At 46.0% G+C, this 26300-nt stretch overlaps 1 protein-coding gene across 2 annotated transcripts in view; it reads right to left on the reverse strand.

Annotated features, from left to right (window-relative positions):
* The window catches only part of Fras1 (Fraser extracellular matrix complex subunit 1), a 406459-nt gene that overhangs the window by 3754 nt on the left and 376405 nt on the right, over positions 1-26300 (reverse strand). For both annotated transcript variants that reach the window (XR_012907226.1, XM_075942834.1), the window contains exons 62-73: positions 24277-24464; positions 23022-23297; positions 20075-20307; positions 17476-17636; positions 14769-14983; positions 12371-12521; positions 11255-11362; positions 10202-10361; positions 9294-9410; positions 4217-4383; positions 2693-2898; positions 849-995 (exon numbers count right to left, since the gene is read on the reverse strand). Coding sequence is in view for 1 of the 2 variants with exons in the window: in XM_075942834.1 (XP_075798949.1) it covers positions 849-995; positions 2693-2898; positions 4217-4383; positions 9294-9410; positions 10202-10361; positions 11255-11362; positions 12371-12521; positions 14769-14983; positions 17476-17636; positions 20075-20307; positions 23022-23297; positions 24277-24464 (2129 nt within the window). In the remaining variant the exon portion in view is untranslated. The remainder of the gene's footprint in view (positions 1-848; positions 996-2692; positions 2899-4216; positions 4384-9293; positions 9411-10201; positions 10362-11254; positions 11363-12370; positions 12522-14768; positions 14984-17475; positions 17637-20074; positions 20308-23021; positions 23298-24276; positions 24465-26300) is intronic.

Below are 26300 nucleotides of genomic sequence, written 5' to 3' on the forward strand. Positions count from 1 at the left end.
TTCTGCTTTATTTCAGATTACGGTGATCTCGGGGCAGCTATACACATTCTTTTCAATGTCCCTACTCATGTGGAATAGCCTAAAAATTTATTTGTCATCGTCTCTTTAGCTTATGCTTATGAGTTATTGGTCCTTATTAATAACCATGAAATAACACTACAATAATTATATTAACTACTACATTTATTCTCTGTGCCCTTCAGCTGCTCCTTATGCTAACTTACTATTTATTGATGAACTTCAGTTAAAATGAAGTCAGTCAACAAATTTTCACTAAACAATTCTAAACATAATATACAGCTTCATGACAAAAATTGCTGAACTCGAATACTTTCTAGATAACCCCTCAGAGGAGGAACATCGAGTACTTTATTGCCCCCTCAGCTGCTTGCCTGGGAACACTTCACAGCTTTGAAATAACTTCAAAAAAGCAGCCCAGAATCCCTGAAACCCAAGGTCATGGATAACCACTTGGAGACAGAAAAAAAAGGGCAAAATCTGATCTTGGAAGGTCTTGTTTGTTGCTTGGGTGTTTTCTTTCCTATGTGGTACTAGTCACTTGGGTCCCTCTAACTTGGACACTGTGACTTTGTTTGGTGTTTTCCAAAGGCCTGTGAAATCCACTGGTCCACCTGATTGCCCCAAAGCTAGAAATTCAAAAGAATTCAGGAAGAATCAGAGCAGCCCATACACTGATGGACAATGACAGATGCTCAAATGCAAATCAAAGGATTTCATCCTTGCTTTGGTCTGCTGGGGATAGGGAAAACTTGGGAGTGAATGATAGGTTTCATAACAAGGAAAAAGGCCTCACGGCAAGAGACTTATCAAAAGAAACTGGTGGTCACCTTATAGAGGGCGTCTACTTTGAGGGTGAATCCATCCACACCTGGCATGCTACTGACCACATGGAACTCGGGCAACTCAGAAGCAAAGTGGGCCTCAAAAGGCACATCGTGGAAGTACTTGTCAGTGACCTCCGGCTGGCTGCGGTCCTAGGATGGAAAGAGGAAGAGGCGGGGTATGTGAATGGCAATGCTGAGAAGGAGAGGATGTTCTACCTGCTTCTCTGGGTTGGGTGAGAAGTGTGTGCTGTGGACAGTTTTCCCCCAAGTGGGTCCTGCCTCTGAACACTACTAAGGGGAGCTTCTGGTAAGTTCTATTTAACCTGTGTCTCAGAGGCCATGTGTGGCTAAGGACAACTATGAATGTGGATCAACACAAAATTACCAACTTAATTTTTTTGGTTGTTTTTCTTTTGCTAGTCATCTGTGAAGCCATTGACAAGAATCTTGTACATGAATTCATTTTTCATGTCTAAAGGCTGGACATGCCCAGCAGACCAGCAGTTCTCAAACTACTTGGCTTTAGCACTCTTTCCATTGTTGAAAGCAAAGAAAGACCCCCAAAGAACTTTTATTTATGTGATTTTCTTTTATCTATATTTACTATATTAAAAATTAAACCTGAACAATTAAATAAAACATTTATTTTAAATTTACAATGAAAAGTTCATTATATGCTAATCTAAGTAAGATTTTTTTTAGTGAAATATGCTCACATTTATCTTTGTTCCCAAAGAGAGCCCCTTTTTTTGTGATTCACAACTGCTTTTGTATTCAGTCAGTTGTGATAAACTATCTTAGCTGATACATGATGAAAATCTAGCTTCAAACACAGCTATCAGTGGGAAAAGGAGGTGTTCACTGATGACATTTTTCAGGTAATTGAGGGAGACTGGTAGACAGACCGAGAGACAGACGAATTGTGTGTGGCAGAGACATGCTTATTTTGGAGTGTGTGCTTGTGTGTGGATGCCTGGGCATTGCTATGGGGTATATCCCTTCCTCACCTTATTTTTGAGATGGGCTTTTCACTCAAATTGGATGTCAGTGGCTGGTTAGATGGGCTGCTAGTGAGCTACAGGGATCCTCCTGTCCCTGACTTCCCTGTGCTGGGATGATAGTGACCACTCCTTCTCTGTGCTCTGAGAATCAAACTCAGGACCTCATACTGATATGGACAGCACTTTACTGACTGAGTCAGCTCTCCATTCCCTGGGTAGCCTTCAAAACCTCCTCCTCCTCCTTCTATTTAGTTAGTTAGTGTGCGTGCGTGTGTGTGTGTGTGTGTGTGTGTGTGTGCGTGCATGTGTGTGTGCGCGTGCACATGTGAATGCTTGAGGAGAGGACATTTGCCAGAAGAGGGCTTTAGATCCCCTAGGGGTTGTGAGCTTCCTGATGTGGGTCCTGAGAATCAAAATGGGTCCTCTGCTAGACTAGTACATGTTCTTAACCACTGAGCCATCGCTCCAATCCTGAAGCACAACATGGACTCTGAACTCACACTAATACACCTTCTGGTGAGGACATGAGCGTGCAAAGGTGGCACCTTTGCACTACGAGGAGGGCCGTTTCCACCTTGTAGACTCTTAGAAGGAGTGTGAGGGCCACTCGGCCTTTGAACCAGACTTGAAGAAACACTGGCTTAGACTTTCCTCTTCCTGGAATGTCAGCAACAGCATGTCATGCAGCCCACCATAGCCAGTAAACTGGCCATGTGCTAGGTGACTGATCAGAGAGAGAAAACAATAAAAGGAAAAACAGAGAAAACGCTGTGCTCTTATCGGAATTCACAGCCGAGACATTGGCTCACTATGGCTCCTTGGCATTAACAGTGACGAAGAGCCTACCAGCAGGAGGAATCTGTGCTTCAGGTGCTTGTTTGGCTGAATGCATCCGTACTGTGGTCCTTCGTTGTAGATTGTCCCCGTGGGATCAAAGAAAGGCACGTAGCCGTCCTTGCCAGTGCAGAGATAGACTTTCTCCAGCTGCAGCTTGTAAGCAGAGTGGAGGCTTTGTTCTGGGTTCCAAAGGACTCGGCCGTAGAGGATCTGCCCTGCAAAGATCCAAAGAAAGGCACCAACCAGGTTGGACTCCGAGGGTAAAGAGGAAGAAGTGTCAAGGGCAGGGAGGATTTGCCATACGTCCTCAGAATCAAAAGTGCATATTCTATGAAGAGCTCTGATTCCAAGAGTCCCGGAAATACACATTTACCGTTCAGCGCTCCTCTAACTCATTGATATTACTAGAGCATTTGCTGGATTACCAACCACTCAGCTGCGCACAAGGGATGCAGAGGTAAGTGAGATGCAAACGAGAAGGCAGAAGTGAGAGCAAAGAGTTTAATCCCATGGACTGACAACATTTATCAAATCCGGTATTTGCTGTACTAATTTTTTCTCAAGCAGTAAAACTCATGACAGCCTTCTAGCTGAGGAAACTGAGGCACTAAGGGGCGGAGCTGCTGAAAGTCACCAGGAGTGCGGGAAGTGAAGGCAGGATGACTCAGAGAGATGCAGAGCAAGGGACTTTGGCTTGACAGCTCACTCTCTTAGCATGTACATCGTTCTACAACTGAGGGAAATGCTTTATGTTAAATGAGTGTGGGACCAGCCAGGCTGGAGTCTGCGCCGGCAGAGGTGTGGAGGGATTTAAGGAGAGGTGATCTTTGAGTTCTCTCCTAAACCACAAACAAGCATTTATCAGAATATTTTGGGGAGGGAGAAAGGACAGACTGTTCTAGGTACACAAAGTCCATACAAAAATACTGAAGACTGAGTTGGCAGGAATCCTAGTATGGGAACTGTTTTTTGAACAGCATCTGAGATGGTCTCAAGTTCTTTCTTTCTTTCTTTCTTTCTTTCTTTCTTTCTTTCTTTCTTTCTTTCTTTCTTTCTTTCTTTCTTTCTTTCTTTCTTTAGTTCTTCCAAGAGTTCAAAAGATAGGCTCAGTCATTATTTTCTTAAGTAGCCTATGCTAGGGAGGTCCACAGCATCGACAGCATAGTTGGGAGTCAACGGGAGTACTCCTGCAATCACTCCAGGGAATTCAGAGCTGAGATAACTTAGCAAAGTTAAACATCATGTTAGAATTAGATTGGAAATGACAGTCCTCTTCCTACCCAGAACAAAGCCTTCCCCCAATGCCAATCGCTACGACACGGAGACTTAGCATGTATTTTATAAGTTGATGGAAGAATGGGAGTCTTTCCCTTACTTCCCTTATCTTGGCTGCCCTGGAATGGAAGCCTGGGAGATGTTCCCTGCAGAGTTTACGGACTGACACATAGGCAGAGATAGGCAGCCAGCCCAGGGGCCCAGAAGAGTCTCCTCTCTAGGCAGAGCCACTTCCTGCGGCTAGAGGAAGAAACTGACCTTTGGAAAAGGCTCCTTTGTAATCCATTTCTGCCAGTGACAAGTCAGATGTGTTGGGGTCCATCAGGAACACCTTCTCGTTATTGCAGAGCTGAAACTCAGTGTTGAGCGAATACACGACCGGCACGGGGCGGTTGGTCTGCTGGAACGCAATGGGGATCAGGAACCTAGATGGGGAGAGGTGAGAGCTCCTTGAGGGCAGAGCCAGCTTCACATGGCATCTGAGCTGCCCTCTTGGCCGCCCTTCTGACAGGGTACGCAGCTTCACTGTGGCTGTTGACCATTTACTGAATGTATTCATGAGGATAATGTCTTTTATTTGTTTTTATTTCTTTTTTTAATTTTATTGCTCTATAAATAATACCATTCAGAATTTCCACTTTCTCCCCTCTTCCCATTTCCCTCCTCCTCTGATGGAGGAAGGTCATTGGTTAAATAAAAAGAAACTGCTTGGTGGGAGGAGTAAACAGAACAGAACGCTGGGAGGAAGAGGAAGTGAGCTCAGACTCCACAGCTCTCCTCTCAAGAGCAGACGCCTCAGAGAGACGCCATGCTCCCAGCTCCCAGGCAGACGCACGTGATGAAGCTCCAACCCAGGATGGACATAGGCTAGAATCTTCCCAGTAAGACCGGTGCACACAGATTATTAGAGATGGGTTGATCGGGATATCAGAATTAGCCAGTAAGGGCTAGAGCTAAAGGGCCAAGCAGTGTTTAAATGAATACAGTTTGTGTGTTGTTATTTCGGGGCATAAGCTAGCAGGCGGCTGGGGTGCTGGGGATGCAGACCCGCAGCACCTATTACTACACTCCTCCCCCTCCCCCTTTTGTTTTTATTTCTTGAGAAAGGGTCTTGTAGGATATTTGATCACACTGTGAACCCTGAGTTTGTGTTATTTACTAGAAAAACCTGTGTGTAGTGGGGCTCAGCCCTAGCACACACCTTTAATCCAAGAGTTTTATGCTTCTTGTAAACAGGATTAAATAAAAACAACATTCCATAGGCCAAGAGGTCTATGCCAGCAAGCAACCAGCGGACAGGAAGTAACCACAGAACATAAGCAGGAGTCAGAAAGACGGATAAAGAGATGCACAGGAAGTAAGATGAAGGGACATTGAGTTTGGTGACCTTTTGGTTTGAAATGATAAGGGGTAGTCTCTTTCTAGGATGTTGGCAAAGGAGGGAGTTCAGCTAGCTGTTTTCTCCGCCTCTCTGAGCTAGCAGGTTTTCACCCCAGCATCTGGCTTCTCAGTCTTTACTGGTAAAATCAAATGGTTGAGATTTAATTAAAAACAACGTTTAGATTTAGATGAAAACAACAGGGTCTTGTGTAGTTTAAGGCAGCTTCGACCTTTCTTCTTCTTTCATTCCTAGCCCTAGGATAACAGGCATGCACCCCACCCACAGTCAGTTTCTACAGTGCTGACATCACTCCAACACCCTACCAACTGAGCCACATCCCTGGCCCTGCCTCTCTCTATGAACAGGATAACTTAATCTTTAGAACTCTTTGGTATCAGCTGCACATTTTCCCCTTAAAGTGGTGTGTGCATGTGTGTGTGTGCGTGTGTGTGTGTGCGTGTGTGTGTGTGCATGTGTGTGTGGTACATGTTGTATGCATGTATGTGTGGATATGTGTACATGTGGTGGCCAGGGGTTGGTGCCGGTTCTTCCCCTCAGTCACTCTCCATGGTATTTTTTGAGGCTCTAGAGAACCTGGAGCTCACTGATTTGCTAGACTTGCTGGCTCCCAGAACGTGCAGGCTGGATCAGAGTATGGACTCATATCTGAATTACATGGAGAGTTCAAATGCAGCCTGACTGACAGCAAGCAAGACTCTGTCTTAAAGGCTGAGCAGAAGAAAACACCTCCACACGAAATACCACAAATAAAAATCGCTAAACACTGGTACTGCTCTATTTAAGACAGGTGCCAAATATATGCTTGTCACACATGTGTCCTCTGAGAAGCTAACACTGTCAAAAATGAAAATTTTTAATGTTGAGCAAATTCATTAATGTGTCCAAACGTGACTGGCCCTCTGTTCTTCATGGTTTTCCTGACACCATCCCTCCCGCCTGTCTATGGCAGACTGGGGCCTCTGGTCTTCCTGAATTCCATTCCACCCGTCCCCTAAAGTGGCACTACCAAGGTGCCCCAGCTAGACTTTTCCGAGATTCACGCACCGAGTCCTGAACTCTTTTGGTGAATACTTAGATGCTCTGCCACACCCATATACGAAACTGTTAAAGTGGCTGAGAACACAAGACTACACAGGCCATGGACGTAGGGGGAAACCCAATATTATCCTGCTAATGGTACTCAGCAATAAAATGACGTCCCATAACATGCTGCTATCCCTGAAAATCAGTGTCTTTACTCAACCCACATCAGAGATGCTTCTCCTGGCAGTAGATGGGAATTAACACAGAGACCCACAATGGACAAGGAGCCGAGAGTGGGAAACTTCGGAGCACTCTTTCCTGCATGGGAGGTCTTTACCAAAGCCTCAGGGATTTGCCTGGTCACCATGTGTCCTCTATGTGGCTGACTGAGATACTTTCAAACATTACTGCCATCAATTATGGTGGCTCAGCATCCAGAAAGAGACCATCTAAATCTTCACCTCCTTTCTTGCCAAGGGCTTTTTCTCCACCCAACAGTAGCTACACTACTTACTTTCTTATTGCTACTGTGGACAAACACCCCAGAGTCCATATTCAAACACCTCACATGCTGGTCCCCATCTTTTCAGCTCCTCTCTTCTTTTATTGCACCATTAATCCTTCCACCGGCAGTAGGACCTTCCTGGATACTCTCCCCAGAATGCAAAAAACCTGAAATACTTTACACAGCTCTGGTGGAGATAGCCACACACAATTACTTCTTTATAAACACTTGGGATATCAGCCCGCCAACTTTTTAAGTTAAATCTACACCTACCATATGACCCAGCCATCCCAAGAAAACAGGAAACACGTATTCACACAAGGATTGCACATACATATGCAGGACAGATCTATTTAAAATAGATCCAAGCTGGAAAGAGCCCAAGTGCCCATGTAACGATGAACTGATGGACCGCTATTTGCCATAATGGGCAAGACAACTCAGCAATGGCAGAAACTGCTTATACAGTAACACAGAACACCAAACAGTCACGCCAAGTGAAATGAGCCACAGAAAAATAACTGCGGTTGTATGATAACACATACGGTTCCAGAAAACCCACTCTCCTCCTGCTGACAGAGAGCAGATGAGGGGACACCTGGAGAAGGGGAGGCGTGAGGGGGCTACAAAGAGGTGTGAGAGACTTCTGGGGGAAATGGCTGTGTGTGGTCTTGATCGCAGTGATGTTTCACAAGGAGACACATGTGTCAATGTGTATTAAATGTTTATGTGTGCATCAGGACTTTGTTGACCATCAATAACACAACAATTTAAAGATAATTTAGCCTGCTTGCCAAGTCTCACTGCTCACTTCCTCCTTTCCCTCAGACCTCCGTGTTCCTCTTGCTTCAGGCCAAGGCTGGGTTTAGTCAGATGCCTATCCTGCCAGGTTTAGTCACCCAGTTCACCTCTCTGGAACCCATACGCTCTGCCTGCTTGCACTGTTTAGTGGGTGAGCCAACTGTCTTGGCGCCAAACTAAAGCTAGCCCCTTCCTCCATGTCCAATGACTGCCCGTTTACTACCCTCAAGGCCCAGCTCCATCCCGTGCACCCTTAGCTCTCCCTTTCACAGCAGCACGCAAACATCTGGAAGTGTTGTCTACCCTAAACCACAGCCTAGTAAAAGCTCTTAAAAATAGGGCTTCTCACCTGTCATCAGTTGCTGTACCATTTCCCCAACATTCTTTCTAGAGAAACCCCTTATGCCTATTGCTCCTGCTTGCTGACCTCTCTTGAATTCACCCCATCCCCCAAGGTTAGCATCTTGTGTATCTCACCAGTTTGTGTACTACCGAACCCGGTATTACCAAATCTAGCAGCCAACTCTCAACCTTTCAACAAGATAGTGACACCTCAAGTAGTTCTCTCTTGGTGCCAATGCTGTCGTTAGCATCCTCTCTCAATGTTTTCTAGGTGGAACTATGTTCTTAGACAGGTGGCACTAAACTATAAGGTATTTGAGACCTGGGTGGTGTTTAATACCCTGTTGTAATGTAATTTTATAACCTTGGTGTTCAGACCACAAAAAACACTTGATAAGACCTGGGTGAATCCTCACATGGAATGAAGGAATAAGGCCCGGTGTGGTCTGAGGCCCGAGGTACAAGCTGGTTCTTTTAAAATAAAATATTTTGTTAATTTATGATGTATTTGAGTGCTTGCCTAAATGGATGGATGTCAGTGCACCACAAATGTGCCTGGTGTCCCTGGTGTCCAGATGAGGGTGCTGAAGCCCCTGGAACTGGAATTACAGATGAGTGCTAGCCGCCATGTTGGTGCTGGGGTCTCCTAGAAGAGCATCCAGCGCTCCTAACTGCCGAGCCGCTGCTCCAGCTCCATATAGTTGGTCCGTATTCTTCTCCATAGTTTGTGTGTATAAAGTCTCTATGAACACTGATCCCGGGAGATACAGAGCTAGGTTTCTGTGGATGTCTGGTTATAGCTTTCCACCAGCAGACCACACACAACCATTCCTTATGTGTATTCCTATTTAAGGACCCCTTTATTCAATACACATTGTTGATTCATTAGCATCAGACTCACGGCCACCAGTACAATAACTCATGTCTGAATGGAGTTTATCTAATTCTCCATAGGCACATGACAGCCCTTATGTGCTTAGGAACAGTAGAAAATACATCAGTTCTGTGCTTAGGAGTCACTCAAAACAGCAAGGCCACCAATGAAATATACGCAAGTGAAAACACGCAGCATCCAATAGACTGTGAGGGGTCCCTGTACTCAGAGAGCTGATAGCAGAAGGCAGAGGGCTCTCTTGTTCAGCTCCAGCTGGGGCTGTGCCTGTTAGGTTTTGAACATCTCAGAATTACAAACATGTGTTAGCGAGCAGGAGAATTCTTAAGTAAAGAAACGGAATTAGCGGGGAGCACCAATATTGGCCTACCTCTCTGGGGCATGTGCAGTGCAGGCCAAAGGCTTCTCTCCCGGGTCGACCCACGGCTGTGTGGGCTGCACGGTGCAAGGGATCAGGTAGATGGTGTATTCCCCCGAGTAGTCCTTCCTGGAAGCACGCAGAGCAAATTGGTGCCACAGGCAACACCCGATGGTGACTTAGCCCCAGAAAGACACGGCTTCACTGAGCAGGGTCAGGAGGCATTTCTGCCTCGACAGCTCTGTGAGAGCCACTTTCAGGGACTCATCTCTGACTACGCCAGCTTCAGAGTATTAGCCCAAGGTGTTAACAAAACAAAGCATTTTCATTTACTCCAGCCCTTTCTATGAGGAAAACTACAAAAGGCACACTGCTAATAAAAATCTAGAAGGTTCAGGGGATGGCAAATAGAGAGTTCAGGAAATCTGCCTGGCAATTAGGCTAGTGTTTCTTGACGACTGAAAACCTGCTAACATATTCTTAAAGGCGAAAGCTTCTGTCTGTTAAGACGTGACTGTGTCAGGAGACGTTACGGCAAAGGAGGCAAATAACACGGAGACAGAGCATCTCTGCAGGGCAGAACGGAAGCGGTGTCCTTGCAACACCCACCTCCACTTGACTAGATCTCCATTTCAGGGTCCCCTTCCCGGACTCCACAGCCTCCTTCCTTTTCAGAGTTGAAGAACACAAAACCATGGATTCTCACCGGGGGCCACTCAGTGGGAATTTGTGTGCTTATGGCGAGACACAAAATTCTCCAGAAGCCCCAGTGGCCATCACTGACTTGTTATTAGTAGCAGCTCCAGCCGTGGCAGCTTAAGTGGAAGGCAGGAGAACTTTCAGAAACATCTGGAATAATCCTCAACTGTTGATGTTTCAAGCTCTTGAATAAAGTCGAGAACCTCAGACCAAGCATTTACCTGTTGTAAGAGCTTGTGGCTCTCCAGAGTTGATGTGGGGAATCGAACGTCTGAGCACTCCATAAGAGTTGCAGGTCAAACTCAATTCCTCCTAGGTGGTCTGGGGTCAATATGAAAGACTTCACATCTGGGAGAGTGTGGTGCTCCATCACAAACTGTCCTGTTTCAGAGCGAAATACACTGTGAGTTTACAGTGTCTGCCTAGGGACCTGACTTCTGTTTTTCTAGAGAAGAACTAAGGGTGCTGGTGGAGGTATGCCCTTGGGGATACATCTGACAATGGCTGAAATAGCATAGTGTCTTATTCCAGCCCACCGCCCTACTTACAGTGGCAATGAGGGTCACATGATATACATATAAGCACAGGTGGAAATGTGCTGAGCTCATATGCAATTTTATTGATATTTACGGAACCATGAACACTGAATATACTCAGGCTTGAATATCAACAGACATATTTTGGGGTCTTAGTGTTTTATAGGTGGAAATATTGATGTTGGATATGGTCATGATCAGAGCTATTCAAGAGTTTGCTAGAAGAAAAAAAGTGCAAATGTTACTAAGAATATAAAGGTGATTTTAGCAAGACATCATGGCCCTTAAACTTCAGTGTTAGCATCCAAGGGAGAGTGATGGTTCTGGAGGGAAAGAAACAACCAAATGTAACATGGAGTTTGACCGAATCTACTTTCCTTTATGAGTATAGATATGAAGTAAATGTAAAGAAACATAAAACAAGTAGGAAAGGCATCTGCAAGGGGAGAGGCTGTTTGCACGGGACTACTGCTCTGTGTCAGGTGACTGTGTGTGGAATGGGACTGTGACTTCCTTGTTCTTAGACGAAATCTACTGAAGGGTCGGGGGTAATGGACACGAAGACGGAAATTTCCTTTCAAATGAGGTTACCCAAAAGAGTGTGTGTATGTTCATACATGGATGGTAAAATGTGAACAGTTATTTACTTTTTCTTCATGGTTCTTACCTTTGACTTTTCTGAATGTTTAAAGTATTTTTAAATAAAGAAGTAGGGAAAAAAAACCATGCAGAAATTACCCCTGAATTTGGCATGGGTCTTGAACTCAATGACGAGACGGCCATCCTCTCTGATGTAGATTCTTATGATCTGAAGCCTTGCTGAGAGCACACTGTCTGTCTGGATGCCTGGACAAGCAACCACACACAAAACAAAGTGAGGGCGTGGAGAGGACCCTCCCAGATAGTGACCTGCTTAGACATTGTCCCAGAGATATCTCTGAGAGGATCCAAGTATTTATGGGAATGTAATTTAGAGAAAAGTTATTTCACATGAGCCTTGACAACAGACATGAGTGCCAATGGAAATAATACGCAGCTCATTATTGGTTCAGTTTTTTTCCAGGTCCACTGTCCTGTAGGAGTGCTTTATCTATGTGGCTATCACTGTTCCCAGATGCAGGTTAATCCATTTTAGAAAACAGTGGGATTGAACTCCTGACACTATAGTGCCTCCATGATGTATTTTCTTTTACTTTTAGGACCTAGAGGAGTCCTGAATTCTGACATCTACATTTTATACTCAAACCATGGAGAGGACAGGGAACCTTGTAGAAAGTCAACTGTGGCTTGACACACAGTAAGTAGAGGCAGTTACAGACGTGGTGCCCAATGGGTTCAGAATGAACTAAAATAAAATAGAATCAAAGGAGGAGAAAAATAAAAGTTATGTGAACTCCTCCCTCCAAAAAAGACAAGAGCCAAAGGCCCAAGAGTTGATTTGGTTCAGGCAGGAGAATGTCAAGCTCTTTTCCCTTGGAAAATAAAAAACAAACATGATTTGAGCTCAAGCCATTCATAACAGAAGAAAGAATGCATTTTCAGTAAAATGAGACTTCTCTAAAGAATGCTCCCGAAGTTCTTCAGCATCTCTCCCTCAGATGGAGGCTGTCGCCCCTAGAAAGGGAGGGGTGAGCATGGGAGCAGCGGAAGTAAGGGGCAGTGGGCTTGGGGTCATGCTGAGCACAGGACATCGGAAAGGGGAAAGAATCAAACAGAAGGATAACAGATCAGCATACTCTCTAGATCTTGGTCAGCCTTTTTGTTTCTCTAGAAGACCATGGGAATGTAGCTACTGTTAGAATTCATTGCTGAGTTAGTCACGATCAAATGTGAGGTAGAGCAGCTAAGGCATACCTGTCCTCCAGAGAACCGTGTCATAGAAGAAAGAGAACTCCATCTCCGTGTGGTGCTCCAAGGAGGCCCAGCCCCTGGGGGCTGTCACATAGATGTAGGACACATAGAGAGGCACGTGCACTGTTAGGAACGACTGTGCCGAATCCCTCACCTGCCGAGGAAACAGTGTGCAAGTGACAGGCTTACGTCTTTCCTGGGAGGAAAGGGTAGACGACATTGCCTCTTGGCTCAATGTCCACCCACTCCCTTGGTCACTGGCTCATACAGTAATTCCTCATCAAACGCCTAACCTGCAGTTTGTCCTCAAGACATAAAGAGGGTACACGGTGGCCAAGAGGCATCTTCAGAGGAGGTGACCTCCAAGGGCTTTTCTGAGAAGATGACACTTGGACACAAACATTTTGAAAGAGTTAAGAACCATCTTCACTTCTGATCCTCAGTTTCTAGAGGCTTTCTCTGGAAACGTGAAGCCTCATAGGGCAAGGGAGGAGCCCGCTGACTTGTACCCTTCTGTCAGCGTGCTCAATCTGAGACCCGCAGGAGACGCTGAGCAATGGTGATCAGCACGGCACCCAAGTTCTGTCCTCTGGTTTGAACACACGCCTGGCTCAGGGTGTCTTAGTGAGAATCACATTCTCGCGCCAGGAGTAAAGGCCCCACTGACATCTAGGAAGCTCACGAACAGCTCAAGGCTACAGGGGCCCCCGACCGCTGTTCCCTGGCACAGACAGTATTGTGGAGGCTTGATTAACAAGATCACCAATCAAGCGAACACCACTCTCTAAAGGGCTCCCTTGCGGTCATAACTTGGGTGCACTAACGTACGTTTTACTTGGCCATGAACAAGAACTGGATGGGAAAATAACAAAACGGTAGCAGATGTCCAAGTGTGGATGGGAGAATTTATTTAAAAATTCATATTTTTGCTCTATAAATATGTATTTCGTCTATAAGAAAAAGCTAAGTTAATAAGTTTGGAACAATTCTCTTGTGTTATTGGGCAACTACTATGAGCTCTTGATGGATCTCCATTCTCACTGGTTTCCTTTATCCTAGATGATGTTTCTTGCTAATCTTTAAGAACGTTCTCTGACAAATATTTCATGCATGCCTGCTCTGTGTTATGCAGAAAGCATGAGCCAACGTTTAATGCGGACTCAGGGAGGTTGTCTCCGTACTAGTTGAGAGACACTGAATAAGCCCTTATTTCCTGTTTCTCTGGTGTTTCTTCAATTACAATTAGCAATTTCTATTATTTGTAGAGAAACAAACAACAATAAAATACTTCGGGTTTTTTTTTTCTATCTTAAATTTTTAAAGTGGACATAAACACTTCTTGCCTTTGGGACTTTTCAAAGACTGTTATGAACAAAAATACCAAGCTCTGCAATTGAATAAAAATTATGGAGACCAGGGAATGTTAATTTTCGAGGGGAGGAATAATAAGGTTTGTGACTGTTCACAGCCTGGGACTATGTGGGCCAGGCATCTGCAGAAACAGAAACAAAGGCAGGCCGCCTGGAAGTTTCGTCCAGTAGAGGGCAGTGCTGCACACAAAACCAGAGGCCCGGGGAACAAAGAGAACACTTTTGAATGAGAGATACTCCCCAAAGGATTACACCCTCTCTACAGATTCTCTCATTTAGTGGGGTTAAACTTGTTTTTGGAATGGAAAACAAACAGATAACAAGTTTTGTCTCACTGAGATAAATGCTCAAAACTGGGATGGGCCTTGAGAACTAATTTCCCCATGAGATAGCTTGGTCCCACTGTCGCTTTTACAGATGTCTCTGGCTTCTCCCTAGAAGAGCTGCTGTCATCAGGACTGTCCAGTGGTTTGCTGAACATGCACACATACACACATGCGTGTGCATGGATCGGGTTGTGCTGGGGTTGTGAATCTGGGCTAAGCATGGAGGGAAAGCGCTCGAAACAACAGCCTCTTCCCAGTGTTCTGGAATCTAGAACTGTCTTCTGAGAGCCTGCCACCCGCTATTCTAATTCATTGCAAGCAGGGAAGAGAGTACATGCACATGAACAGTATCAAATTAAATCTTCTCTACATTCCAAAGGATACACAGAGAAAAGAACCACACAGGCATCTAAAGAGGCAGGTTCTTGCTTTTTGTACAGATGGCTTGCCACAGTAATTTTCTTATATTTTAACTTGATTTAGAAGACTGCAGGGCTATTTTAACCACAATACCGCCAAGACCCAGAGAAAGGACTTAGACAGAATCTATTCCCTACCTGGCTAGCCCAGTTAGGACTGTTATGTGCTAGCTGAACGGAGTTGGCATGGCACCCAAGCACCCACGTGCAAGTCGGGAGTCACGGAGCCCACGCATATGTTGACCAGCTCGGTCATGTCATAGAGCGCATTGAACAGGGTACCCACCTGGAAGTCGGCAGTCACGGAGCCCCCGCACACGTCGATCAGCTCGGTCATGTCATAGAACGCATCGAAGGTCCACACGCAGCTCTTCAGGTTCAAGTGTCTGTACAGCTGGATGGTCTTAGGCTCCCGGACGCTTGGGTCAAACTGGAAAGGGCGGTCATAGCCAGGGCCCAGGGAAGTGCTGTGGAAACCTGCATCATCCAGGAACCCTGCCTCTGCAGGGGAGGGAGAACAAGGGACAATGACGTGGTCAGAGCCTGCCAGGAGCTGGGTGAAGGGGAGATTGCTGAGCTGTTCATCTCAGACTATGGCAGGATATCCCTTGGAATCCCCATGTACAGTGAGGTGGAGAGGAGATTTCTTAAATGGGTGAGCCACCTGCTAGGGGCCGAGGACATGGCTCAGCAGGCAGACTGCTCCTCACGGAATATGCATGAGGTCCTGAGCAGCGATCCCCAGCACCACAGAAAAAAAGCCAGGTATGGAGGCCATGTATGCGTAGTCCCAGCGCTGGAGCATGAAGACACATGTGTGTAGTCCCAATGTTGAAGCATGGAGACACGTGTGTAGATCCAGTGCTGGAGCATGGAGACACATGTGTGTGGTCCCAGTGTTGGAGCATGAAGACACGTGTGTGTAGATCCATTGCTGGAGCATGAAGACACGTGGGGCCCTGGAACTCAGTGGCCAGCCAGAGAGCTCCAAGGCTTAATGAAGGGATTGTGTTTCAAAAAGTAAAGGGGAGAATGACTAAGGAAAACACCTTTAATGGAGCTTCAGCCTACACATGTGTACAAACACACACATGCAGATGAACTTGCACATATGGGGGGGTGGAAAAGAGAGTGCACTGAACTGCCTGTTGGCTGGTATTAAATGGGGCACTGCCCCTCTAAGAAACTCGGGTACCCAAGAGAAAGGATGAAGACAACGTGACATCATGGATGAATAAAGCAATTTCCCAAGTGTTTTCCCAGCTCCTGTGACTCACCACTGGTCTAGGTGAAACTGACCTGCTCTATGGATCACAGCCACGAATAACTGTTTTTAAGACCAATATGAAAAAGAGCCTTATGAAAAGCCATAAAACCAAGATCCGATTTCCTTCTCACCCTTCCTCCAGTAGTCCCTGAACTCTTGGGGGGATAAAACTGCCTTAATTAGTAAATAGCTTGCTAAAGATGCTTGACTCAACCCCATCTGCTACGGGTCAGAATTACTAGATCAAACGCTGCCAAGCCTGTGAGCTGCTGTGAAGTACAGAAGACAGTTGAATATTGGTACAGTTTTAGAACATTTGAAATAAAATGAACGGTTTCACGTTTTTATTTATTTGTGTGTGTGTGTGTGTGTGTGTGTGTGTGTGTGTGTGTGTGTGCATAGATGCACACACCTATATGTGTGTGTATAAGACTATGGCATGGAGGTCAGACGGCAGCTTGTGGGAGTCAGTTCTCTCCGCCTACCATGGTCCTGGAGACCAATCTCAGGCCATTAAGCCTCTGAGTACCTACACCCTCTGAGCATCCTGCTGGCCTCAGCGTATAACTCTTAGAGCACTAAAAGTGGCCATTGTACTTAAAAGAGCTAATGTATCCACAATGTTTGCCACCAGCAACCAGCCCTTTGTCCTGTCAGGGACTCAACTGACCTGTGATGAATTTAAATATCTTTAAGAGGGGAGAGGTAGAGATTTTCAATTTTTAATCACGGTAGTTTCCTTCATTGCCTATGTATTTGGACCAATTCACCTTTCATGTGTAGTTCAATAATTTGGGCTCAACTGTACAAAGACCACCACTACCAAGAAGGGTACCTAATGAATATGTAAGAGCAGATGAATGCACTTCTGTCTTCCAAACCACTGCTGAATGATTCATCAGATGAAGCGGTGGGGGCAGGGGGCAGTGGGTGAGCACACATTTCACAGGCACTAGCCAAGGCAAATGGAAACAGACAGTACTTTTTGTACAGTGCAGTGTCTGCTGTGGCGAACCAAGACGTGATGTGTGCCGTTAGCTCTTGGCTGCGTCAGGCCCTCATCTGCTGTGGAGTGCCCAGCCAAGGTCAAGCTCTTGCCAAGAAGGGCCCACCAGTGACAGGGGGAGGTAGGCTACCCAGCGTTCTCCTCGGCCTCTCTCTCTTCACTAGGCTGCAGCGCTGTTGGGCGTTTCCCTCTGCCCAATCCTGCTTCTCCCCCTTACCTTTGAGTAGATGCTGATCTCAAAAGAAAACTATGTTCCCTACACTTTATCTCAGTTCCTGCTTCTAGAGTATCCATCCTTCAGCATCTAACGCTGTGCTTTCTAAAGGTGTTGCTGTCATGGGATCCCGGAACTAAGAACGGTCTACATGGGTGGGGAAGTAACTCATATTTACCACGGAGGCGTTTTAAACTTAACAACACATCGGATCCTCCCCATTTGACTGGTAGAAAGAGTTGTTTTTGCATCACAGACAGATAAGAACACAGTGGCTGAGAGAGGTCAAACCACTTTTGTTCAGTCAAGGTAATGGCTCAGAACAGGCTTGGAATCTAAATCAATTGCATCTGAGAGCCCTCCTTCGCCTGCTTACTTCACTTGAGCCCCCCCCCCCCCCGTGTTTGGATGCTTTCAAAAACTTGATACAGAGTTGGGGGTTAGAAAGCACACAAAGGCTGTTCCTCCCCATAGAGTCCTGCCTCCAGCGCACAGGAGAAGCTCACCTGAGAGTCCTCGCAGGTCACGGGCGGTGACTAGATTGGAGCAGACATGCTGGTGTCTGTAGATGGACTCAGACAGCAGGAAATGCAGGTTGTGCAGGGGCATGGTGGAGATGAGGGGCAGCATTCCGTCCTGGTGAGGGATCTGCACGGAAATGTGGATTCTGGAAGGGAGAAGACAGACGTGTCCAGCTGCGGGTCGGAGCAGCCGACTGGACACACGGCTTTGTCGTCACTGATTTGTCTTCGCCAGAGAATCTAGCAGTTTTTATCCCCTCGAAGTTTCCCACGTGGGATTTGTATCTGAATGTGAGCATGTGGATCAGTGGTTCTGAACCTCCGCTAATGCTGCAACCCTTTAATAGAGTTCCTCAGGCTGTGGTGACCCCGGCCATGAAATTATTTTCATTGCCACTCATAACTGTCTATTTGACTGGGTTACAAATTGTAACGCAAACATTGGTGTTTTCTGATGATCTTACGAGACCCAGACGAAAGGGTCAGTTGAGCTCTGAAGGGGTTGCGACCCACAGCTTGAGAACCTCCGGGTCACATGCAGGGTCACTTTCACTCCCAAAGGATCTTCAAGACTCATGGCAGTCAGGAAGCATAGGGTTTATTTTTTCTTTCTATACAGGATAACAATACACTCACAAATTACTTTGAAGCTTCCATTTTCGTTAAGGGGCATCCTTGTGTCTTTGGGAGCTAAGACTTAGTGACTGATACAGCTGCTGTGCCTGCTCTGTCTCCATGTTCACATGCTTCTTCGTATGTGTGCATCGTGTATGCTATGGTGTGTGTGCATGTTTACATGTCTGTAGGTACGCATGCACTACGTGTCTTCATGTGCTCTTTAGGAAGCTAGAAGCTGACATCGGACGTCCCCCTGGATCTCACTCCAGGTCAAGGCGGGGTCTCTTGCTAAGCCTGGAGCTCATTGGTCTAGCTGTCTTGGCTAGCCCTATTGCCCTGGTGAACCCCAGTCTCTGTTTCCTGAGTGCTAGGATCACAAATGGCTTCAACAACTGCTCAGTTGATTTCACGTGGGTCCTAAGGATCTGAACTCCATCCCCCATACTGTGTGCCAGGTGCCTTTAGCCACTGAGCCATTTCCCCAGCCTGTGTATATGTTTTTAGGCATTTATTTTAATAATAATAATGAATAATAAAATGGTTGAATTCTTAAAATTTAAGTTCAGTTTCTTCACCCAGCCACATTCTACTAACCACAGTGTCTTTGTGCTCTTTGTTTCAAGTCCCCCCCCGCCCCCGAACCCCTTGCATTCCATTGTGACCATCCTCCGTGTACAGCAACCTTTGGCTCAATCTCTACTCCTCGGCGCTGGAAAGCCTTTGTCCCAGGCTGTGTGTAACTCATTTACGCTGGCTGCTGTTTTCTTGTGTGTTTACAGACTGCTTATCTCGCCTCCCCACTCCCGAGGACAAGGACCATTTCCTTCATTGCCTTTGTCTCTGCAGTGCATGTAGAATACAATTCAAAATAAAACATGAACTTAATAAATACCGGTTAAAGCCCAGGACGCAAGCAGAGCCGTACTTACAGGCTGCATTTGTTTTCATTGCACAAGTTTAAATTTTCACGAAGCTTATTGAGTGTGGGCTTTGAGTTTCTAAAGCTTGTCTGCAAACCCATTTTTTTTTTCCTTAGAGGAATTCAGACATGAGACGTAAGGAGCGTGGCTCTTCACCTAGGAGAGAGCCGGTGCTGCCTGCATTCTTCTGTTACTGTTCCCTAGCAGAAATAAATCCTACTCTGTTTGAAAAGACGAGGGATTTGCATACACTCGGCCCCACTAAGTTGTTCATAAAGGTAGATGCTTAAACTCCATGAAGTTTAATGAACATGTATGACATGGAGGACTTCTCCTGCTATGCAACAGATGAAAGTATCCGTCTCCCATTAAAATCGTGGGGGCAGAGGGAAAAAAAGTCTAGTGACTTGCAGTTTTGACCGGGTTATTACTCATTAGTTCAGCAGATATTCAGCAACTGTGTCTTGGGGACCAGCGGCACTGAACTAGATGGAAGAGATACAAAATAGATCATCGCCGGTCCCTTCCCTTAAGGTTTTCACCATCTATCACACCACATGGATGCCAAGAACGATGATAACACACTGAACGCAGCATAGATGGGCATCAGAGGAGTGGAGGAAACGTTAAAAGTGTTCCTAGAAGAGACGTTGGGTGTTTCCACATTATAGCACAAGAGGACTTAATTATGGCAAGCGGAGGGAGTGGGAGAGCTGGGGTTGGGGCTCTAAAGCATGTAACACCAAAGCCTTTGAAGCTCTTGGGAGGTAGCGTGATTCTCTGCAGGTGGCTGGCGGGGCAGGTGCAATGCACAAGGTGAGACAGACGAGGCTAGAAAGACAGGCAAGTGGCCAGACCTCGAGGGGCCTTTGAAGAAAGCCTTTCTTCTGGGGCTCTAATTACCACGATTTAAACCTGCAGAAATGTCTCACACTGATCTCGCTGATCTTACTCATCTGAGATGGAAAACACACACGGATACTGGCAATCCACTCATGGGGGGCAGGGGTGTGGGACAAAGTGGGAGGCGGAAGATGTTGCCTGACCTGTTAGGATGCTCTTTGTGTTTGACGTCCAGGTATTTCAAGGTGGCAATGAAGGACTGTGCCTGGAAGCCTCGAGCTGTCCCAGCTACCACTGGGGTGTGGCAGATAGCACTGTCTGTTCCAATGGTAACAACATTGCTCCTCAAGGGGGTCCCTACATGGCCCACCTTGTCCACAGCCTTTGCCACACAACGCACATGGAACCTCCGGCTGAAGTAAATGCTGTCTAGGACCTATGGGACAAAGCACCACAGACATGAATATACTGCATATGCACTGTAAATGATGAGTGTGATACAGGAAACACTGTAACAGAGTTAGCTATGAAGGCCATCATCCATCCATCCATCTATCCATCTATCCATCCATCCATCCACTCATCCATCCATCCATCCATCCACCCATCCACCCATCCATCCACCCATCCATCCACTCATCCATCCATCCATCCATCCACTCATCCATTCATTCATTTATCCATCCATCCACCCATCCATCCATCCACCCATCCACCCATCCACCCATCCACCCACCCATACACCCATCCATCCATGCATGTATGCATCAACTGTCCATTTATTATGTAGTGCCAATGATATCCATCATGAACCAAGCATTATGGTCAGAGAAGTAGATACCTGTAGTCTAAGAGGATGAGACAGAAAACGAGCAAGTAAACATGGAACAAGCATCCAAAGACAGTGTACAGTAACTGTGTCTGTTCTCCTTAGACCGGAAGTTCAGCATCAGGGAAACACAACTGCTTCTCACATTTTCCAGCAAGACTCGCTGGCCTCCAGGAAGCCGCTGCTGAGAATGCGCTGCGGTGAGGTTAAACCCTGGACACATGGGACCTATTTCTTTATCTTCCAGGAAAACGCCTCCCCTCAGAATCAGCCTTTCAAGAGTGAATGGAAGAGGCTAAGGTATCTGGCCAATGACATCCCAAACTCAAAACCTTGGGCACAGAATGTAGCTTGCTTCCCAAGGAATGCGTGCTCCCCTCTTGTCGCCCCGACAGCTGCAGCCTTTCTCCTCCCCCATTCTTAGAAGTTCTCCTGCTACTGGCTGATCAGGGAGGCCGACCGGAGGGGTTAGTTTCTGATCTCTGTCAGCCGGATACTTAATAAAGCTTCATCTTTTTGCAAAAATCTGTTGTAGCATCCTGACTTATGTGTGTCAGACAGCGCGCCCTTCCTGAGCAACAGAGGCAGAGAGTTTCCCAACACTCCCCAGCACGTTGCAGAGGTCATGGCATCGTAAAAGCTTGAGGCTAAGAACTTGGCCTCTGATGCCTCGTGGCCTTTGAAACGCTCTCTCTAGATTCCTTCCCATTTCTAGAAAAGGAGAAGCAAAGGGAGCAAGGGCAGTTGAGAGGCAACGTAGGTCCCTGTCACCTGGACACGTCAGGTGATGTGTGCACACACGGGAAGTACAGGTCAGGAAAGTTCTGTGTGCCTTAGACCTCCCACAAAACAAGCACATAAATGTTAAATTCCTCCCGTGGAGACAATTTTCATTGAAGTCCATTAAAAATTAAAGAAAATTTTCCCATTAAACGTTTTTTTAATTAGCTGCCATCTCTTCATTTATTTATACATGGACTTAGTCTAGGAGGGATGCTAGGCATGGTACAAAAATGCATAAACACAATGGTATTAAATAAACAACTGAAGAAATGGGCATAAAGCAAAGGAAACTGGGTAAAGGGTATTAGTCACCAGTTCAATGCAGAAGAGAAGTTAGAGCCACGACACTATAAATTTAGTACCTGGAAAAACATGTACTTTTGGCTCAAATACAAGGTTCTGTTTGAAACAAAATTAGATGCTTTTAATAAACTGTTAAGTCTTACTTTAAAGGGCTCTCTCTCTCTCTCTCTCCTCTCTCTCTCTCTCTCTCTCGTTTGTCACTGTCCGGCACGCTCCAGGCTAATAAGATTCCAGGGATATTCTTGTTCCCACCACCCACTTCACCATAGGGTCACTGAAATGATGAGCTGGCCTCCATGCCCAGTTTTACGTGGGTTCTTGAGATTCAAACTCAGGTTCTCGTGTGTGTATAGCAAGAGCTCTATCTCAGAAGCATTTCTTAAGCCCTTAAAATTTTAATAACGCAGAAGGTGATTTAAATTTGTGCTATATTGCAAAAGAACAGATTTCCCAGTCTTTGTAAGTGGGGCCGATGACAGTGGCTGTAAGTAACCCTGTTCTTCAAGAAACACAGTCTGAAAATAATCTCAGAGGCCCAAAAGAAGTCAGGAAAGGAGTTACAGCGAAAATGCATAGACATTTTGCTATGTGTCAGTCAGCTAGAGTCTGCATTGAGACTGAGTCTTGACTGTCTTAGAAACAAACAAAAACCGTATCCCTGGTGGGTGAGGATATCGGCTGTGGGACACGTCTTCCCAAGTCTGGGCAAACAGAGGAGTCTCTGCTCTCTGGTGTGCGGTGGGTGGGGTGTAGGTGTGCTCCGTCTAGGAGCTTCTTTTCCTGTCCCCCCACAGGGCTTTGTAAATGTGGGAGAAATCTGAATCCCCAAAAAGTTTATATCCAAATACTTAGTGAATGATTAAAATGAACATAAAAAGGAATCACTTAATGGCACCCACCTGGAATCTTGGACAAGCTTGATCTTTTATAAGCCACACTGGTCAGTGATCTTGTCAAGTGGCCAAGAGGAGGAAATAGTCTACAGATCAGGAGGCTAAGACAGGTCAAAGAACGACTTTATGCTAAGTGACTGAAAGGTGGGCAGACCTGGGATTTGTAAGCAGGCCAGCAGACGACTGACTTAGCTCTCTTTTGAGTGTACCTTTTTACTTTGTCTAGCATCTAAGCCTAGACCTGATTATTTGTTCCACTCCAAATGCCACGCATGGACTCATGGGATTTGACAAGAGCGACACCAACTCTTTCCTTCCTGATTTGGGTTCGGCCTGCCTTACCTTGTGGTTGACGCTGGTGAACGGTGTGTTATCAGTGATGGTCTCAAAGGGAGACCGGGCCCCGTTGCCATCCGTGGGCGCTGCCACTTCCCAGCTGAACTGCACGGATGTTTGGTTGATGCCAGCCTCGCTGCAGCGGTCCTTCATGATGGCATACCTAGGGAAGTGGGGGTCACAGGGCGTGACACAGACCAGCGGGTAGCCTGGAGACGGGGCTTTCTTGACTCCTTCCTTTGAAACCTCTTCCACATGATCATAGTCAGCGAGGGTGACAACCTAGGAGAAAGCAGTAGAGTTTCAGGTTGGGTTGAGGAACATGAAGATCAGGGAACTATAGCAACCTTCAGAGACCACAGAACCTCTTAACTCCTAGGGAAACGGTAGTTCCTTGCCAGGCAAAGGTGAAGGCACTATATGTGGAGGAGACCGCCCCCCAGAAGCCTTCTTAACATATCAGCTGCATTCCGGAAACCGGAGTCTTATCTCTTATGAGAAAAATATACTTTAATTCTTTTACACATTGGATCGCAGATTCTGTTACAAACAGCAGCTGCTAATGGAGTTGCATTAAACTGTTAATGGTGCAGAGGGGCATGCTTGTCCAGGACAGAAAAAAAATAATAACGAAGGTAGCGTATTTGTTTCATAGTCAAATAAGAGAAAAATTTTGAAATGCTCATCTTTTCTAATACGTAAGAGATGCGTTAGGGGAATTTGGAAGAGTAGTTCTGATTCCTTGACTCATGGATTCAGGGTCCACTGGTGACCTTTGGGCATTGTCTTCTGAGCGGCGCTCATTCTACTCTGCCCGAACTGAGAAACATGGTACCACATCTCCACGTGTGCTAAGTATGGAGGCTGATAGATACGTATAGTAGTATTGCTTTCCTACTCTGCCCATCAGAGCAATGGGAAGATAACCGAATTGCACTTTCTATCTTTATCCAATCAACATGGCGATAGCTTGGGTCTTGCATCAGGAATGGGCTCCTCCACCCTTCACACTATTATTTGCACCAAATAACTGCTTTTTGTTATTGGGGGCCATGCTGTGCACTGAAGGGTGCCAAGCAGAAATGTTTCCAGACATGGTCCGCTGTTCTCTGTAGGGGGTAAGTGGGTAGGTAGAGAGATCCCTTTGGCACAGTGCCAAAAACAAAGACACACACACACACACACACTGGATCTATCCTCAGTTCTCTATTAAAGGCCACTGAGACACAAAACTAGCCATCCTTTGGAGCAAGCAGCTCACAATGGGTGGTGCCGGCAATATGAGACTTCCTGCTGCCTCTTGGTCTAGAATCGTCACTGTCGTGGTGGTCATGTCCCCAAGCACTGCTTCCACGGGATCATCTGGGCCAAGGACTAGAGAAAAGGATTCATGCCATTCTCGATCTTCGTTGGACAGGATCTCGACTTTGAAGAAGATATGATCCACACCTTTACCAAGGACAGAACAAAAGGAGCAAAGGTGAGGGCACGCACTCAAGAGAGCGCAGGCTGGCATGGCTCAGACATCACATTAAAATATGCCCTGTCCTTTCAGGGGCCCCTCACAGATGCAATGTCTGCTAATCACGCAGACCCATCTCAAGTGGAGGCTGTTTTATAGACCAAATTCTACCTGTGGTAGAGACTTGGCTTGCAGATTTACTATTCAACACCACATAAGGATTAATGGCCCCTGCCTGACACAGCCTGGCTGTAATAAAAATCCATGATCCAAAGTACACTTCATCCTGGTTACTCTTTTCTTTTTTTCCTTTTGCTTAATTTTTCTTTCCCTTTTACACTTACACATGAGCTCTCCTGTGACTGTAAGGCTCGCGCACAGAGGCCCTTCGAGGCAAAGGCCCACAGGCTGTCTACCAGGCCAGGCTTTGCAAAGACAATAACACAGAGGACCAGATGCCGGGAGGAGGCAGGCGATGTCTTTAAAAGTTCACACCATCTCTTGTGAAGTGCAGGGCAGTAAGGACCTTTCCTCCTCTCCCTCTCGCATCTGGTCTATGCTGCTTCTGACCCGTTCTCCCTTCAGGATCTTAAGCAGCAGAAATAAAGAGTAAGGAGCAATAATGAAGATGTGGAAGGCTGGCTACGGTTCCAGCAAACACCAGCTGGACACACAAAAGATGGAAGCAGGGCTGCCTAGTTCTCTGTCAACTGGACACAAGCTAAAATCACTGCAGAGGAGAAAGCCTCAGTTGAGAAGATTCCTCCATAAGATCCGGCGGCAGGCAAGCCTGTAGTGTATTTTCTTAGTTAGTGATTGATGTGGCAGGGCCATTGAATGTGGGTGGGGCTGTTCTCAGGCTGGTGGTCCTGGGTTCTAGAAGTGGGCTGAGCAAGCCACAGGGAGCAAGCCAGTAAGCAGCACCCCTCCATGGCTTCTGCATCAGCTCCTGCCTCTAGCTTCCTTCCCTGACTTCTTTCAGTGATGGACTATGATGTGGAATTGAAAACCAAGTAAACCCTCCCTTCCTCAGCTTGCTTTAGGTCATGGAGTTTCATCATAGCGATAGTAGCTCTGAGTAAGACAGCAGAGCCCCATAAAGCTCCAGCGAGGTCGCTGAGCTGCAGGAATCACTATCCATTTCCTCTACCAAGTCAATGCATCAGAGGGTCAAATGATCACGACTGGATTCTTGTGGTTCTCCCTTCCCAGACCTATCACCATTTTTGTCTCTAGGATAAAGTATTTTTGGAAACTTGGGACAGGCTATCCTATTTCCCAGTAGATGTAAAACCATTTGCACATTGTTATTATGTCTTTCAGACTTTGGTAAGCCCTAAAGGGATCAGAACAGCATTTCCACCATACATCTGTATTTAAAACTGCGTGTTGCTTCACCCAACTAAACAAAAAGCTAACAAAAATTCTTTCAAATAAAACCAAATGCCCAGTGTGTTTTATGAATGGGTACTTTTTTTTATAACTACATAATTTTTTACCTGCAATCTCAAATATATATTTAGTAAATGTTTTATTCTATTGAAGCTAGTACATTCTAATTATTTTATCCTTATTCTGTATTCAAATATAACATGTTTTCCTCTCCACTAAGAAAACCCCAGCTGGTAGTAGTGGTGCATGCCTTTAATGCCAGCACTTGGAAGGCAGAGACAGGTGGAAGTCTGTAAGTTTGAGGTTAATGTGGTCTACAGAGCAAGTTCCAGGACAGCCAGGGTTACACAGAGAAATCCTGTCTCTCAAAAAAAACAAAACAAAAAGTAAACAAACAAAAAACAACAAAAACAAAAAGATCCCTATACAGT

The sequence above is a fragment of the Microtus pennsylvanicus genome, chromosome 12 (assembly GCF_037038515.1).
Source record: "Microtus pennsylvanicus isolate mMicPen1 chromosome 12, mMicPen1.hap1, whole genome shotgun sequence".
NCBI lineage: Eukaryota > Metazoa > Chordata > Mammalia > Rodentia > Cricetidae > Microtus > Microtus pennsylvanicus.